This window comes from Haemorhous mexicanus, chromosome 5, assembly GCF_027477595.1.
Source record: "Haemorhous mexicanus isolate bHaeMex1 chromosome 5, bHaeMex1.pri, whole genome shotgun sequence".
Classification (NCBI taxonomy): domain Eukaryota; kingdom Metazoa; phylum Chordata; class Aves; order Passeriformes; family Fringillidae; genus Haemorhous; species Haemorhous mexicanus.
In genome coordinates, this window is record NC_082345.1 from 36230059 (window position 1) to 36246247 (window position 16189).

At 36.5% G+C, this 16189-nt stretch overlaps 1 protein-coding gene across 3 annotated transcripts in view; it reads right to left on the bottom strand.

The window, feature by feature from the left end:
* METTL25 (methyltransferase like 25) overlaps positions 1–16189 on the bottom strand; it is a 45671-nt gene that overhangs the window by 17232 nt on the left and 12250 nt on the right. For all 3 annotated transcript variants that reach the window (XM_059846847.1, XM_059846848.1, XM_059846846.1), the window contains exons 4-6: positions 13268–13894; positions 10868–11012; positions 1889–1983 (exon numbers count right to left, since the gene is read on the bottom strand). In XM_059846847.1, the coding sequence (XP_059702830.1) occupies positions 1889–1983; positions 10868–11012; positions 13268–13894 (867 nt within the window). The remainder of the gene's footprint in view (positions 1–1888; positions 1984–10867; positions 11013–13267; positions 13895–16189) is intronic.

The window sequence follows — 16189 nt, forward strand, 5'->3', positions numbered from 1 at the left end:
TCATGCATAGTGACAAAGAACAACAAATATTTAGAAGTATGTAATACTCTTTCACAGTTGAAAAGATAGTGTGCCCACAAAATTTTCAAGAGAATTTTAAAGATCATAGCAGAAATGAAGACAAAACCTCAGTATCTGATTATCTGATACTACATCAAATTAGGTAGCAAACCAAAAATGCCTCATCATTTACAGATTATTATCACCTTTATTCCTAAACTTCACTACAGTAAATAAGACTGCCTGTTACACAATCACCCACTCCTCCTTCTCCTTGTTGGGGAACTGATCTGGAATTTCACACTGCTCTTCAAACACAGCCCACATAGTTGCAGTTCCTCCATTCATGGCTTTGGCCAACTATCAGGTTTGCCTTTTGCTGCATAAGCTCTCACAGCACCATCCATCTGCTGCTGCTGAGGAGATGGATATGGCTTCCAAGACATATTGTAAGGCTCTGAAGCTGGAACTCGTGCCCAACACCTCTGGCCCTTGGCAATTCAACCTATTTGAATTCTGAGTGTCATTGCTCAGCAGACTTTCTGCTAACCAGCCATTAGCCCAAGAAATGTGGGTGCTTAGTGGCTCTGTACTGGCTCCCTTGTACATGGCAAGGAAAATCCTAGTCATGAAAAATGCATATAGACAATTACAAACATAACAGGAGAAGTATCTAGTTACACAGGAGAACTCTTTGCCTTTTGTGAATATTCAAACAAAAAGTTTTTAATTGCCAAATTTCTGTGATTTGTGAGCAATCTAAAATAGATATATCTAGCAAGATCAGTACTCTCTTGGGGGTCATTTGCTCTTAAAATTTATCTTCCTACCACTGCTGAAAAACAGCCCAACCTTTTTCTTTCCAAAAGAAATGGAATAGGAAACGGGTAATGTGTCAGCTGAGGAAGGACTGGTATTGTATGACACTGACAAGAAAAAGAGAAAAGGCAAATCCCTTTAGAAAGCACTTCTGCTGAGTTTTACAGCTACATCTCTAAAATTAACAATTCTTTTCCTTTACTTTGCCAAGGGTAACACATTTAAGCCTTATGGATCCTAAACAACTGTCCTCCTATATTTTCTCCTGACAGCATTTAATTATCATCGTAGTTCAAGTTTACATAACCTCAATACATTAGTCCACACTGAGTCTTTAGTCTATACTCTTCTCTGTAATGGAGGTACAGAGCTAGCAGCAGAGCCTAGCCAAAACCTGATGTGATTTATCTGGATACCATAAATTAAAAATTAATAGAGGGAAGGAACAATGGTCTTCTAACTGAAACAGTGGTCAAAATTTTCAGTACCTATCTGTTTTTTCAAATCAGACAACAGCTCATCATGCTATCTTGATGAGGCTAAGTCTTTAAAAGTACTTCATCTCTTGGTGCAATGTTAAAAAGAAGTTTCCAGACTCTTAAGCTACATGGATTTTTAAAGCTCCTCTAGTTTTTAGATTAGGCAGGCTTGTTCAGATTTTAAACAGCTAGAACATTCAATACTATGAATCATGAAGGCATTGAGGGAGTTACTGATTGCAATCCTTCTACAATTACCTTGTTTCTCCCTAAGTCCTTGGCCAAGAACTATTATCCTGAGGGGTTACCTTGTTTAGGTTTCAGCAAAGTTTTGGCCTTTCTGTCCACTCTTAAAATATATTTCTATCAATACTCATTTTTTCATGCCTCCAGCAAGTATAAAATATATAAAGCTGGAAGGTCAATACTATTTTTTTCAGATATAATTCGTCATGCTTACAACATTAATGATGTTATCCTGTAGATTCTTGGATTAAAGTCATGGCTTCGGGATCAGAAGCCAAAAACAATGAATCCTGTAACATCTGGACAAAGCTCTCAGTAGAAAAAGAAAGGAAGGGGAATCATACCAAGCATGCTGACATCCTAGCATTGCGACCACAGCACCAGCCTTTGTCCTTCAAGTACTGACACATGGGAAATCCCCAGACTTGGTCCTGGCATTCTGCAGTATGGAGGGGAAAAAAAGGCACAGCTTTTCCTCTTACAGAATACACAATGGATTGAACAAGATGAACAGTAGGTAATGTAGTAGAAACACTTAACTGCTCTCATCCAGTACCAAAACTTGTGGTGGTGATACAAAAAACATGTTTTCCCTGTAACAGATGTTTTTGGTTTATGCTGAATTTCTGATAATTTCACATTTTCCAAAACAATTTTAAGTGAGTGCCCTTTACAAAAATCCACTGAAAAAACAGTCAAAGGGACAAGAGAAAAGTTTGCAAATACTTATGGCAACCTACACCATGCTATGAATCACAAGATGTAGGCCAAACAGTCATTCCATGCAGCAGGGCTTCAGTACCACTTCTCATTGTCTTCTTATTCTATCCCAAACATCTTTCAAACATCACACAGAACAATATGTATTTGTTTATTCTAGTTCTGAAAAAACATTCTGCTGTAAGGCAGAATGTTTGTTTTCCAGAAAAGAGCAGCTGCAAAGGCTCTTGCTGTTCCTTCAAAACACCAAGAAGCATTTGGATCACAATCTGTGCTCAGTTTCAGTATCATTTGTATTTTGAATAACAAGACAATTATTCATGTTAAACACTAATGCAAATGTGGGAAAACTGGTACAGAGATTACTTTATAGATGTTCTTAATAGTCACATCTAAATGTACACAAACTCTAAATGTTTATAGTTTTCATTAACACCTTGCCAGCTGATTTTTAGAACAGTGAATAAGATTTGCTGCTTTCTTAAAAAAAAAAAAACCCTCAAATTGGCCAAGATCCTGGCTTTTTAGCACAGGAAGGGGACTGGGGCATATTTCAGAATAAATCATGTAATGGGGTTAAAAACAGGGGACAGCAGAAAATTTACCAACAGTTGGAGATATATACATATAAGTAGAATTCACTCCATAAAAGTTAAGCAAAGAAAAAAAAAAAAAAAAACAAACAACCCAACTATAAAGACCCCCCCTTCACAACTCATGGGAGGGGGGGAAAGCCTTTGGCTTTCTGGAAGAAGTGCCCAGTCTCAGCTGACCACTAGAGAGTAACAGCAAGCAGGCAAGAAACCTCTGCAGGCAACCTCACACTTTGCTCTCCTTTTAACCCTGAGGAACACCAGAGGCTCTTAGGGGCTGAATACTGGTTTGGGAACCGTGATTTAAGAATAGGATTTTAATTATTAGCATGATTAGCAGAAGGAGAAATAAAACTTTTTAGAAATAAAGATGAAATTTGACCAAACAGATTGCAAGTGATTTCAGCACTAGAAATGTACTAAGAATTTTTAAGTGCCTCATGACAAGCTCTAAAATATTAATTAACTTCAAGTCTAATTATGGAGTACATGGAATACATGGATATTTCTGCTGCAGGGATGGCAGTAAAAACTTACTGAGTGCAAGAAAACAATGACTGACATGGTTCCTATTGTATGATTCTCACTAATATGTCTTTCTAATATCATTGTTAAAATATTTAAAAATAAAAATTTGAAAACTGAGTTAGAAAGATTAAATCCTTGATCTTTTCAAGCAAATCTCTTCCAATTTATACCCTGTCCTCCAGGCAAACGAATCATTCATTCAAGTTAAAGTTACTGCCCTGTCAGCTACAATCTCAATATCAGTGCACTGTATTCATGCATAATTCAGATAATCTTTACAAAAGATTATCAGTCAAAGCATCATCTTCATTTAAATTATTGAAACTGTGAAGTAGAAAAAAAAGAGAGGGAAACTAATGCTTCAAGTTAGAGAGAAATTTTTCATATATATCACAAGGTGACCACACATCTACAATATTGCTTTAAGTTCCATTTATTTTTTCACATCCAGTCTGCTCTCAAGCTACATTTTAAAAAACAACAACTTTTTTAATGCCTGCAACTATTTCAGATATACTTAATATTATACAGCTCACTATATTGTGCTTCTATCTAACAACACAACAGCTGTTCTAACCTGTATAAATCTCAAAGAATATTCAAGAAACATTTTAAGTATGTTTTAGGCATTCCATGGAACATTTCACAGGAAACAGTTCAAGTGTCCAACAATGCATGAAGCAATCACGTTATAATTCAGTACAGAGTAGCCTATCAGACAGAATTCCTTCTGTGAACAGTTAACAGAGTGGGAGATTTTTAGGTAATCATTTGATGAGCTGAACTGAAGCTATACTGGTGTTTATTATTAGAAGATATTAGTTATATAGCAAGGACTTCAACCTAACCTCTAAAAAAGACTGAATCACACATTTATTAAAATGCTGCAAATATCGCAGCAAAACATCAGCATATTTTTAATTGATATGGTAGTTATTAAAAAAATATAAGGCAATATAAGTAAGATAAAGGTAAAATCCTTTTCACATTTGCCAACTGTATATGTGCACAAATGATGACAAGGAAGTTCAACAGAATGGGACAAGATTTTCCAATACCTTTAATATTCGGCCATCCATCAATTTCATCTCTAAGAATAATACTACAATTTTTAGTGTGCTAATACTCAAATTTAACTTCACAAAGCTTTACAGTAAAATATAGTCATTATAAAACAAGACCAACAAGTTTTAACATTACTGGGAAAAATAAGCCTGACTTAAGTTCCATGGGATGAGCCAGATCAGAAAGGAGTGGAGGCAGCAATGTTGGTGCAGCATCGTGTTCCCCTTGTTGTGCCTTTTCCAGCCCCGGTGTCCCTGGAGCTGTAAGCTTTGTCGGCATCTCTGAATCCCAACCCTAAACCTAATGGCTGCTTTTGGCTGATTATGTAATTCAATGGATTGAAATGGCATTTTTTCTTCTGAGATTTTTCAGTGGAAATTAATCTTTATTACCCTCCTCATTTTTTTTTCCACATACACTCTATTTTGTGTCTTTGTATATATGGCAAACTTCATCAAAGTAGTACTAAACCACTAAAATAACCTTTTTAAGATCCTCCATAGCCTTTATCTTCCACAACATGGTAGATTTTCAGTCTACTTCTGTTATTCAAAAAAAAAAAAAAACCAAACAAAAGCACCTACTAAACTGCCTTTTTTCTTCATGGAAAAGACTAAATCTTCCTTGGCCATGTAATTCACTGTTCCTTGAATCTGTATTTTTCAAAAGAAGGCCCCTGACTAAGCAAGATTTTGCTGGGGGAAGCAGAGGGCAGCGGGGAAGAAAAATGCTCTCTAATTCCAGGAAACAGAATCAGCTGTCACCAAAATAATTTCCAACACCCAAACCTAGAGTATGTTTTAATTATGTGCATTAAAACTTTGCCATTCTCAATTCTAACCTTGTACTTTGTACACACTGAGAAAAATACAAATGTAAGACGGTTTCAGGTTTTAATATATTCTTGCTACATTAATTAATGAAAAATGCCATAATAACTTCAATAGGTAATACTTTCATTTAACATCTGTAAAGCTTACTTTGTTAGTATTTTTTCACGTTTCATATTTTTTTCAGAATCAATTTTTATAGAAAACATCTGGGGTTTAGTGACTACTTAGCTGTGTCACAAATACATGGAAAGGTTCCCTATGCAGCAATATCTAAAGATGCCTTGGGAAGGAAATTTAGCTTTTTGATCTGTTGCTTGGAAGTGTTTTCCTGTGTTGCCATGGTATCAGTGGTAGCTATTTTAAGACATTGGCTGTGGAATATCTTTGAAAATATACCTAGGCTACACATAAATCATCTGTACTCTAATACCCTGAAACAGTGAGTAATCTTTTATATTTGAGTGGAACAGAGTGATACCAAGCCACTGTGTTTGTGTAAGTAATCCTTTAGAAAATTCAGTTTCATAGTATTTGTTCTCTGAATACACCTTACTCAAGGCTTTCCCATGTCTCACAAGTCTGATAAAATTCTGTATGTGAATTTTGACTACCCTTTGCAACCCTTTTGGTTCCCTTAATTATGTTCAATAGCTTTTAATAGTCGAAGTTTATTCTGCAAAAGCTTTGCTGACTCCTTTCAGAGTGCCTTATTAAGAAGCTACTTTCCACAGTTCCTGGAGGGCTTTAGAACTCCTCTACCCAGCTGTGACTTGACTTTGGAAACCCTTACACAATCTGGAGTTTATGTTTTGTCATACTTTAGCCAGCCTCAAAGAGCTTCTATCAGATAGCTATCACTGAAAGTATCTATACAACTTCACCTACCTCTTATTTCTAATTGCAGAATCAAAGAATATGCTGAGTTGGAAGGGACCCAAAGGATCATCAAGATCACCTCTTAGCCCTGCACAGCACCATCCCCAAGGATCCCACTATGTGCCTGAGAGCACTGCCCAAACACTCCTTGAACTCTGTCAGGCTTACTGCTGTGACCATGTGTGCTGAGGACTGCGCATGATCCAAAGTGTTACAACTTCCCCCTACAGGGGAGGTACCTGGGCATTTCCACCTGAACCTGAGCCTATATTAACCCTTGAAGTGTTTGTTTCATGGCTTCCCCCACCCCTGATGGATCAAGACTGTGATCATCACTTCAACCAATGGACATCTGAAGTGCAAAGTGCTCCTGAAGTGCAAAAATAATGGGTGATGATAACTTTCCTCTCTGCTAGCTACTCTAATAATTTCTCTCTTCCTCATATATTTTCTTCAGTGATATTTTCATGCTTTTATAATGTATATCAGAAGGGATATATTAAAAAGAATCTCAGTTACCCCGTCTCTGCGGTGGGTCTTAACAGTAGCTCCAGAGCAAAAGCAACATTCATGAGTTTTTTCCTCAAAACAGCATATAATACTGAAGAATTTCACTAGTTTCTAGACTGGTATTGAAGTGTTTGGTGGTATGGAGGATGGAAAGAAGAGAATCAGAACACAGAAACCCAAATTCCTTTTCAAGGAAAGTAAAATATTTTTTAAAATATGTTAAATTTTCAGTTCTTCTCTGTTTAGGGATAATCATAGACCAGATGGTACATTGTCCCAAAAATGTGTTCGCTGAATGTAATATAAAACAGCTCCCAAAAATCCTAAGAATATCTCCTGAACAGAGACACAGAATTTGTTTTAAACTAAAAATCATTAGCAAACTGATTTTTTTCCCAGAAAAACTGACATAATGGCTCACTATGTAAATAGGTTTATGTAAAATGTCTCTGATAAATAGTAAAATCCTTTCTACTCTGATGTAATTGACTACTCAATGCAGTAACAGAGAAGAAAACCCCCAAAGGAATCAATTACACTAATGGCTACGTATATTTTATCCATACAAGAATCTCTACATAAACAGACGATTCTCCTTAGAGAGAGCCTAAGTAAAACTACTTAGAATTTTCCAAGAGCTGTCATATTATTCCTTATTAACTGAAACTTAGAATTTCATACTGCTTATAATAGCAGTGAAATTTAAGGACAGGTGTTAAAAGACATTGGCTTCAACTTTTTAAAATTGAGTTGAAATTTGATGTTACACAGCACCTCTTGGTTGTTTTAGCCACTAATAAATCAAAGTAAAGGCTTTCATGATCTTAACAGTTCAAAATTATTCCCACCATAATTGGAAATGTGGTCCCATTACAGAAATCCAGATGAATTCAGCTTATTTAGAGACACAGAGAAGGACACTGTATACTGATTGCATTATGATTCAAGATTGTGACTGCTAGCACCTACTTTCATCAGAAATGCTCACAAAGTATTCACGGCAGGTCCAACACCAAACTGAATCAGCCAATCTTGCAACATCTGTACTATTTTTAGAGTATGTGAGAATAATGCATTACATTATTCCCTGAAGTCATCTCAGAAAAAAAAACAAAAAATCCCAAACTTGTGATAACCAAGGTAATTCAGTAACCCAACAAAAACACCATAGTAACATTTTGTTGATATTTTGTCAACTCAACACCTTAGACTTATAAATACTATGCTAGGCATCATAACAGGTAAATTTTATTCCTATGAATACCAGTTAATTCCAGTTAATATGAACTGAAAAAGTAATTTTTCATTGGCCTCAAACAAGACTGATCTTGGTATTAAATCTTAAGTGCCAAAGAACATACTGTCCAGCCATACCAATTTCTGGCAAGCAGAAGTCCATTGCAGCTCCTCTGTGAGCTGGCTCCTCTGCTTCAACTGTGCTTATGAGCACAGCCCTCTGAGTTTCCATTAAAGAAACAGCAAAGATGGAAAATGTGCTACTTTGAGGGAAAGAGCTTTGAGGAGGACTTGCCATAGCCTTGACTTTAAGGTCAAGAAAATAAAAACCATCCTGACTACAGGAAACAAGTGAAAACCATACTCATCTTCACCTGAATAAGCTCAGATACTCTCAACAAGTTTATAAAGCACTTTTCCTAGAAATCATGCCCAGGCCCATGAGGAGTAAGAAGAAGTTTGACACTAACTGGCAGGAATTCATCAGGCACTGACAAACTACTGCCTTCTCTGAGGCAGTGACTGGCTCCATGAACTAGGAGACAGCGGAGTCACAGTTTATCTTGATTTTATGAAGCCTTTCAGCAAAGTTTCCTTAGTATCTTTATAGACAAAATGGAAAGATATGAATCAGACAGAGCATTCCAAAATAGGTAGAAAATCAATAGTAATCTGAAGCTTGACAGTGAAGCCTGCAGATTAAGGCATGTGATTATTCTCCATTTTTAGCACTTGTGAGCATCTGGAGTGCTTCTTTGGGCTCTTCAGCCCACCATAATGACTGGACTGAATTTATTGGTGACAAAAGCACTAAACAGCTGCAGAGAAGGTCAAGAAGGGATCTAACTGCTGTTTTCCTAAAGGAAAGACAGCAAAAAGGATCAAGCTGGACTATTCTTGGCAGTGCAAAATAAAAAAAGACAATAGATAGCTGCAAACTCTGAATGGATATGAAGGAAAGAAATTCATGTTGAGGGCAAACATTGAAATGGGCTACTGCCCTTGGAGATATTCAAAACATGACCCTGACTGAAATTATCTAAGTTGGACCTGCTTTGTACCATGATCTGGTCCAGATGACATTCAGAAGTTACTTGCCACTTAAATGCTATGATTTGATCCATTCTGGAAGCAGTATTTAAATCCACTTGCTTCTGGTAGCTGCAAGAGGAGGTCGTTTACTGCTTGAATTGTCAGACCAATACCATCTGATAAGCGACAGAGTCCCCTAGCATCCTCCAGAATGCTTTGTCAGTTTGAAGTCCATGCACAGGAAATGCAGACCCAAGATACAGTCTGAGTGCTTTCCAATTTCCCATCTGAAGAAATCTTAACTCTTAGATATTGCCAGTCCTTGTTCTCTTAGCCCTCCACTGCACATTTAAGAACAAGCCATATGGTAGATGACTTAGTAGGGGAATGCAACAGCATTATACATTTTAGAATATGCACTCTCATAGTAATAGTAAAAAAAAAAAAAAAATACTTTTTTTGAGCATTACTAGGACAATATATATTCTTTCAAAAAAAAAAGTATACTGTAATTTCCTTTTGTTCTATCCAAATGTTCTCCTTTGAGAATAATTTTGTCCTTCAAGCAGAGCAAAATCAATCCAACATGCCATTTGACTTCATTTTCATACTGCTATGAAACTGCAGTATCTCTTCTAACCATGCACATATATCTGTTTGTTTGAACTTTGAAAAGGTTATCATGCCTGATCCTTTGAGGGTGTCTGAGTTCATGCACTGGTCTGCAAAAAGTAATCTTATATAGCTAGCCATGTCCTCTTTGCAATATTAAGAAACAACCAAATGTTTCAGACACTCAGACTTAATGAGAAGTACCTGAAAAGTTTTTAATTTCTTAAAACTCTGATGTAAAAGTTATTGTATATTTTTTCTCTAACTGCATTTCTGTAGCACAGAAACTTCAATTGTATTTTCTTTTCCTTTGCTTTTGGAGTGAGCTGAAGTATTTAAAAGTATTACTAAGACTAATACACTGAAAAAACTCTTAAAAGAGTTGCAGAGTTAATTAAAAACAACATGAAAAGACTAGTAAAGCAAGAAAGGCCTAGCATGTGTCATGGTCAGTGTGGAGCTGTGCCGTAACTGCTTAAGCAGCTAACTCTTAAAGAGCAATACCTGAGTCCCACGTGCCTTTGTGACTGTGAAGTTCCCTAAAAGAGCTGAAATAAACCTTGCCAAGCCACCCCTTTCTCAGATTTACTGATATGATGATCAGGTTGTAGCATGTCAGCAGATGGTCATTTAGACAGATCACCTATGTACCACTTGTCTCAAGAAAGCCAGTTCCTTAAATATTTTTCATTATACAAAATTTCAAGCAAAAATACCAACTTTCTCTCAAAAATGATAATGAAACCCCCTCCTTCCCATTTGTAGGAAAATTTGCCTATATTCTGAATCCACAAATAATTTTCATGTTATCTTCCCAAGAAAAACTCTTATATATGTACTGTTTCGTGATGGGCAAAGACTGGCACAGCACCCAGATGACTGTGGTTTTGAGTATTACCTTACATTACAAAATCTTAATTCTGCTCATTGTTTTATATGTACAACTTAACATAATTGCATGTTGCATGCAGACAGCTGAGGACAAAAATCTTGTACAAAATATTTCAAAAGGATGGAAACTTACTGGACTAAAAGAGTCTATACATTTATAAGTGAATTAATGGAATAAAACCAGCTGTAGTCATAACCATATAAAAATATTATGCACTTATGTCCCTAATCTCAGTAAAAATATTAGGAATATTGGCATAAAAGAAAAACAACAATGCATCTGGGAGTGAATGACCCTCATAAAGTAAATAAAACCAGTACTAAATAAGCCACTGGAAAGGAACAAACACAAGGAGGTTATTAATTAAAAGGTATAATACTCTTAACATGCAAACTGGCAGCCACAAGTTAAGCTCAGACGAATTACCTTCTGGGTTTTCAAACTGTTCTGACAACAGATGGTAGCAGCAGCCCACACTGCAAACGGCTTTGATTTCAGGCTTGGCAGTAAAAATTCGTAGCGTATTTGCAGCAAGATCTCCACACGTATGAAGACCCACCATCATACAGTCCTAAGAAGAAAAAGAAAAAAAAAAGGCAACAATAAATCATCACCTTCATCAACTGAAAGAGCACCAATAAAAAAAAACTCCAAAACCCAAACTTGGTGCAAATAGTGAGCTGTAAGGTAGAAATATCCAACTCCATGAGGACTCCTGCTGTTCTGCTCTAGAATTTTTCAGGGCTAATCAAAGCTCTTCAGTGCTAAGAAAATATGGTGAGAACTGGCTACGATGCAGAAGTTCAAGACTATGAGTAACACAGCTGCATGGAAGGGAATATCTACATGTTTACTGGGCACAGACATTTTCTCTAGTCTTTCCTAGGTTTCCTGTTCTTGTTATTAGTACCACTGCTACTTTTCTTAGTAAAGATTCCGTCTGTAAATCTGGCTGGACCTATCTAAGGCATTTCTGCTAGTTTAAGTTGCTGAAATCAAACCAACTTCCTAAAGACAGGTATAAGGTGAAGAGCAGCTTTGTTATTTCCCAAACAGCAGCACTGCCAGTTTTGCAGTATGCCCACTACTATTCAACAACAAATGGGCATTCTCCTTCACAGCACAAAGAAAGAACTTCAGCTTCTGATGCTCGGCTCTTCTGCCCATTCTATTTCCTACTTTCCTTTTTTCTGTAACTTTGCTTTTGCCTCCATTTCTCCATGAAAATTCTCTCTCTTTTCACCATTCATAACAAGCTTCTGCCATTATTAGTTGGAATCCACATGGCAAACACAGTGTTGCTTTGAATTCCAGACATATTTATTACCCACAGAATCAAAAAGTTATTAGGGTTGGAAAGGACCTTAGAGATCACCTAGTTCCAATCCCCCTGTCCTACTAGACCAGGTTGCTCAAAGCCTCATCCAACCTGGCCTTCAACACTTCTAGTGGCATCCACAACTTCTTTGGGTAATTTTTTCCAGTGTCTCATCACCCTTACAGTAAATAATTCCCTTTTAGTATCTACCTAATCTCAATCTACCCTCCTTCATCTTAAGGCTTGTTATATCATGACATGCCCTCTTAAAAATTATCTCTCTAGCCTTCTTGTAAGGTCCCATTTAGGTACTGCAAGGTGCTATAAAGTCTCCCCAAAGCCTTTACTTTTCCAGGTTATCAACAAGAAATTAGGCCAGGGTCACTCAATTGAGATACCGTTCTATAATCATTCTGATTTTATCTGATTATCTCACCCACCTGTATTACATACTGCATTCATGTCTGAAACAGTAAAACTTCTGCTTTCCTCTTTCATGTTCCCTGACAGTATTTTTTTATATCGAGAAAGGCAGTGATATAGGATTTCTTCCACTTTTAACATTGTACAAATTAGACACCAAGAGGATACAAAATCCAGCTGTGCAAAGGTATAGGCATATGCTTCATCAACAAACTCTGCTGCTCAGGGTGTCTTTTGCAGACAGACATGAGCTTGCTCCACATGTTCTCAGATAATCAGCTGCATTTATAGCTCAAGTTATAGGGCCATCAGCACAAACCTATGCTCTTGAATCAGAGATTATTACACCCTGGAATAAAATAGTTTGGTATTAAAATAGCGAACACAGGGAAGTTTTTATCATTCAATAAAAGACTGAATGCATCTACTCAATCAATGTATGTTAGTTCAGGCATAAAAACTAAACATACAACCTCCGATTTCTAGACTTGTGCCACTGGCAGCTGAACTTGAGCTTGTTTATGTAGACACAAACCCTGCCAGCTAGTAAATTACTAAATGAAATTAAAGTAATTCTGTAAAGTCAAAATAAAATCATTCTTTAAAAAATCTTCATATTGAGTACTATACACAATAAATTCTCCTACGCCTTCCCAGTGTGAATGAAGGTATAAAAATATGTAACTTAAAAAAGTAAGAACTTTTAGGAAAACTGAAACTCCAATGCTTAATATATGCATCTACCTGGTAAATAATAATAAAAAATTAATAATAATTTGATTTTATCTATAATGACAGTTGTAAAATAACTGAATATGCTGCTAACTTTGACAGCTGATTATTATCTACCTCATAGATTCTAAAGACTGATTCCAAAAAATCCCAATACATATATCAAAATATAAATACAATCTTTATATGGTAGACATACTTCTGCTACCTGGTTAAAAACCATTATTGGGCCAGAATATTCATTTACACCAAAGATAGTACTCTATGTACGCTCAGCAAACATGTACATATTAAAATGACAATATAAAGACAACAGACAATCTAAACATAGTAAATATTTAGAATAAAATAACCTCCATATCTGTTATGATGTCATTGAGTTCTGTTTCTGCAGTGATGCAAGACGTCAATGGAAAATACAGGTTCGATTCACTTGACTTTCTCGCTCTAGTCTTGAGAGATGTCATTTTTCTTTGTACTTTTTCCTCTTCACAGAGTTCCCCACAGTTACAATGAGATGAAGAAAAATCTTCTACAGCATCAACAGGAAGAACATTTAGAATATCAAGAACCTCTTCAGAAAGTTTGGTCTCATGAGATTGTGTCCCAGTCACTAAATCAGTTTCTCTGCTGGTTTCGAGTGTAGCCAATTCTGTGAAACCACAAGAAGGAACTAAATCTTGGATAATCACTTGGTCCTGATTTTGAAGACTATTGGCATTATTCAAGAGCTCTTCACTGATTGTTTTGCAATTAATTTCATTTTCCACTGGCCTGTCATTTGCCATTTCCAAACTCTGTCTTTTGAGGCTTTCTTTTCCTCGACTCTGATATGCTCTCCAGTGCTTCTTCAATTTTCTGTTTCTTTCATGAGCACCATTTGTGTTGGAGCTTGAGGAGTCAATGCCATAAACCTTTAAGTTATATTGCATGGACAAGAACGAACTCAGGTAGCCTTTCCCAGAACCTATATCAATCACCTAGATAATAGAGAAAAATAAAGGAAAAGAAAATTGCTATATTAGTGAGCAAAAAGGCACACTTTAGGTGCAAAATTATTCCCTAAAACTTTAAGCATGGATTGAATAGTTACCTTATTAGCATCATACTTCTCAATGCATTAAGTTCTTTTGCTTTGTTGGTCCACCTTCTGACTTTAAAACACAGAATTAAGTCTTAACTGATGTGTTCCAGAAAATAGACACTGCAAGGTTTATGCAATTCACATTTGACACAGACCTTTCTTCTGCCAAAAAAAAACCACCATAAACCACCAAAAATTCCACCTGCCCTTGCTAAACTGAGTCAGAGTTAGCAAATAAACAGTTCACAGTATTCAGCTTTAGGCACCTAATTCCCACACTGAGGACCCTACAACCAGCGGGTGTACAGCAAAAAGCATCTTTAGCTTCAGTGCTTAATTTAATCCCTTCAGATCTGACCTAAAGATGGGTGATATTGATACTCTTTTATGTCAGAATGCTTGTTTATTCTGCTTTCCCATTCTGTGAAAACAATCCATACAGCTTTCTTTAACATGAGGATGCTTTTCTAATAAACAAAGGGGCTCATAAGCCACATGTACTTTCCACTGCCCATTCTGGAGGATGGAGTGATAGGTACCAGTTTAATTTGTGTCATAGCTGATACCATGTGCTAATTCAGTGACTGATGTAACTCAGGAAGGAAATAGCCTTACAAAGTGTTAGCAAAAACAAGAGTAACCTGAGACCTTTCAGTACATAATCACAGCGTTATATAATTTATATTTTAATATGTATTAAATAGATAACACAATATTTTATAAGAATTGGCAGAGTGACACTTCTCTGAGGAAAGAAAATTATAACGTTCACTTCTGTCAAGTTATCTACCAAAAATAATGTTGACTAGATATAATGACTTATTTGTAGAACTTCCTGGAAGTGTTTGATTCAAGAACATCTATGTTTTGTTTTTAGTCTGTCACATGTTCATAAGAAAGCTTAGACTGATAATACTAAAACCAAATTAAACTCAACTGTGAAGTCTTTTACCAGGTAAAAATATTCAACACAGCAACATTCTTACTCAATGAGAAAGAAAGATTTAGTCATTATCTTAATAAAAAAGATTTGGAAATCCATGGAATTAAAAAGAAAAATTTGAGCCAATGTCACTAAGGACTATGCAAAACAGTGGAAAATACTATTAGGTAAAAATTGTTTATTCAAGTAGCACATGGCATTCTCATGGGTAGTTATCATGTGATATTGATGAATATTTGCAATCTAGACAAGCTACAACCATAACATTTTTTGAAATAAATCTATACAGGAATGAATTAAATTAAATGAAATTTATATAACCCAGGCGTACTTTTTAAAATGTCATTTATTTGTCACATTCATCACCAATATTCTGCTCTACTGAGCCCCAGTGAGGCCACACCTGGAGCACTGTGCCTGGTTCTGGGCACCTCAGCACAGGAGAGACCTGGAGCTCCTGGAGCACGTCAAGCAGTGGGCAACAAGGATCATGAAGGGACTGGAGCAGCTTTTTTATGAGGAAAGGCTGAGGGAGCTGGGCCTGTTCAGTCTTAAAAGGAGACAACTGAGAGCATAAGTATGTGAAGAGAGTGTGTCAGAGGATGTTTCCAGGCTCTTCTTCGTGGTGTCAAGCAATAGGACAAGAGGCAACGGGTGCAAACAGGAAGTTCCACCTGAATATGAGGAAGATTTTCTTTACTGTGCAGGTGACTGAGCACTGGAATATTAAGCTATAAGGGAATAATCTGGACACTGTCCTGTGCCAGCTTCTCTAGGATGACCCTGCTTGAACAGGGAAGCTGGACCAGGTAACCCACTGTGGTCCCTTGCAACCTGACCCATTCTGTGTTTCTGTCATTTGAAATGAAAGAGAAGTATTGAAGGAATAATTTCACCCACCCTTTTATTTAATAGACATTACAATTATGTAGAATATACACACCTAAACTTTAAGTTCTGAATTTTTTCAGAAAAAGCAGCTTTTGGACCCAAGAGAGGGGTAGTGAATAATTCCTAAGTGTGACCCCTAGTGGCTGTAGAGACCAGCTTCAGCTTGGGGAAAGTTTCTCAAGTAAACAGAAAATAGCAGTACATTGTTAAATTAGCACTGGGATTTAGAAACAAAGGGAAAAGCTGACTAAAAATAGCAAGCAATGATCTTGCACTAAACAAATAAAATGAATTAAATTATTCCCTGCTTTACCTTCCATTGATTACACAGGGAAAGGTAATAAGCAATCCATAGCA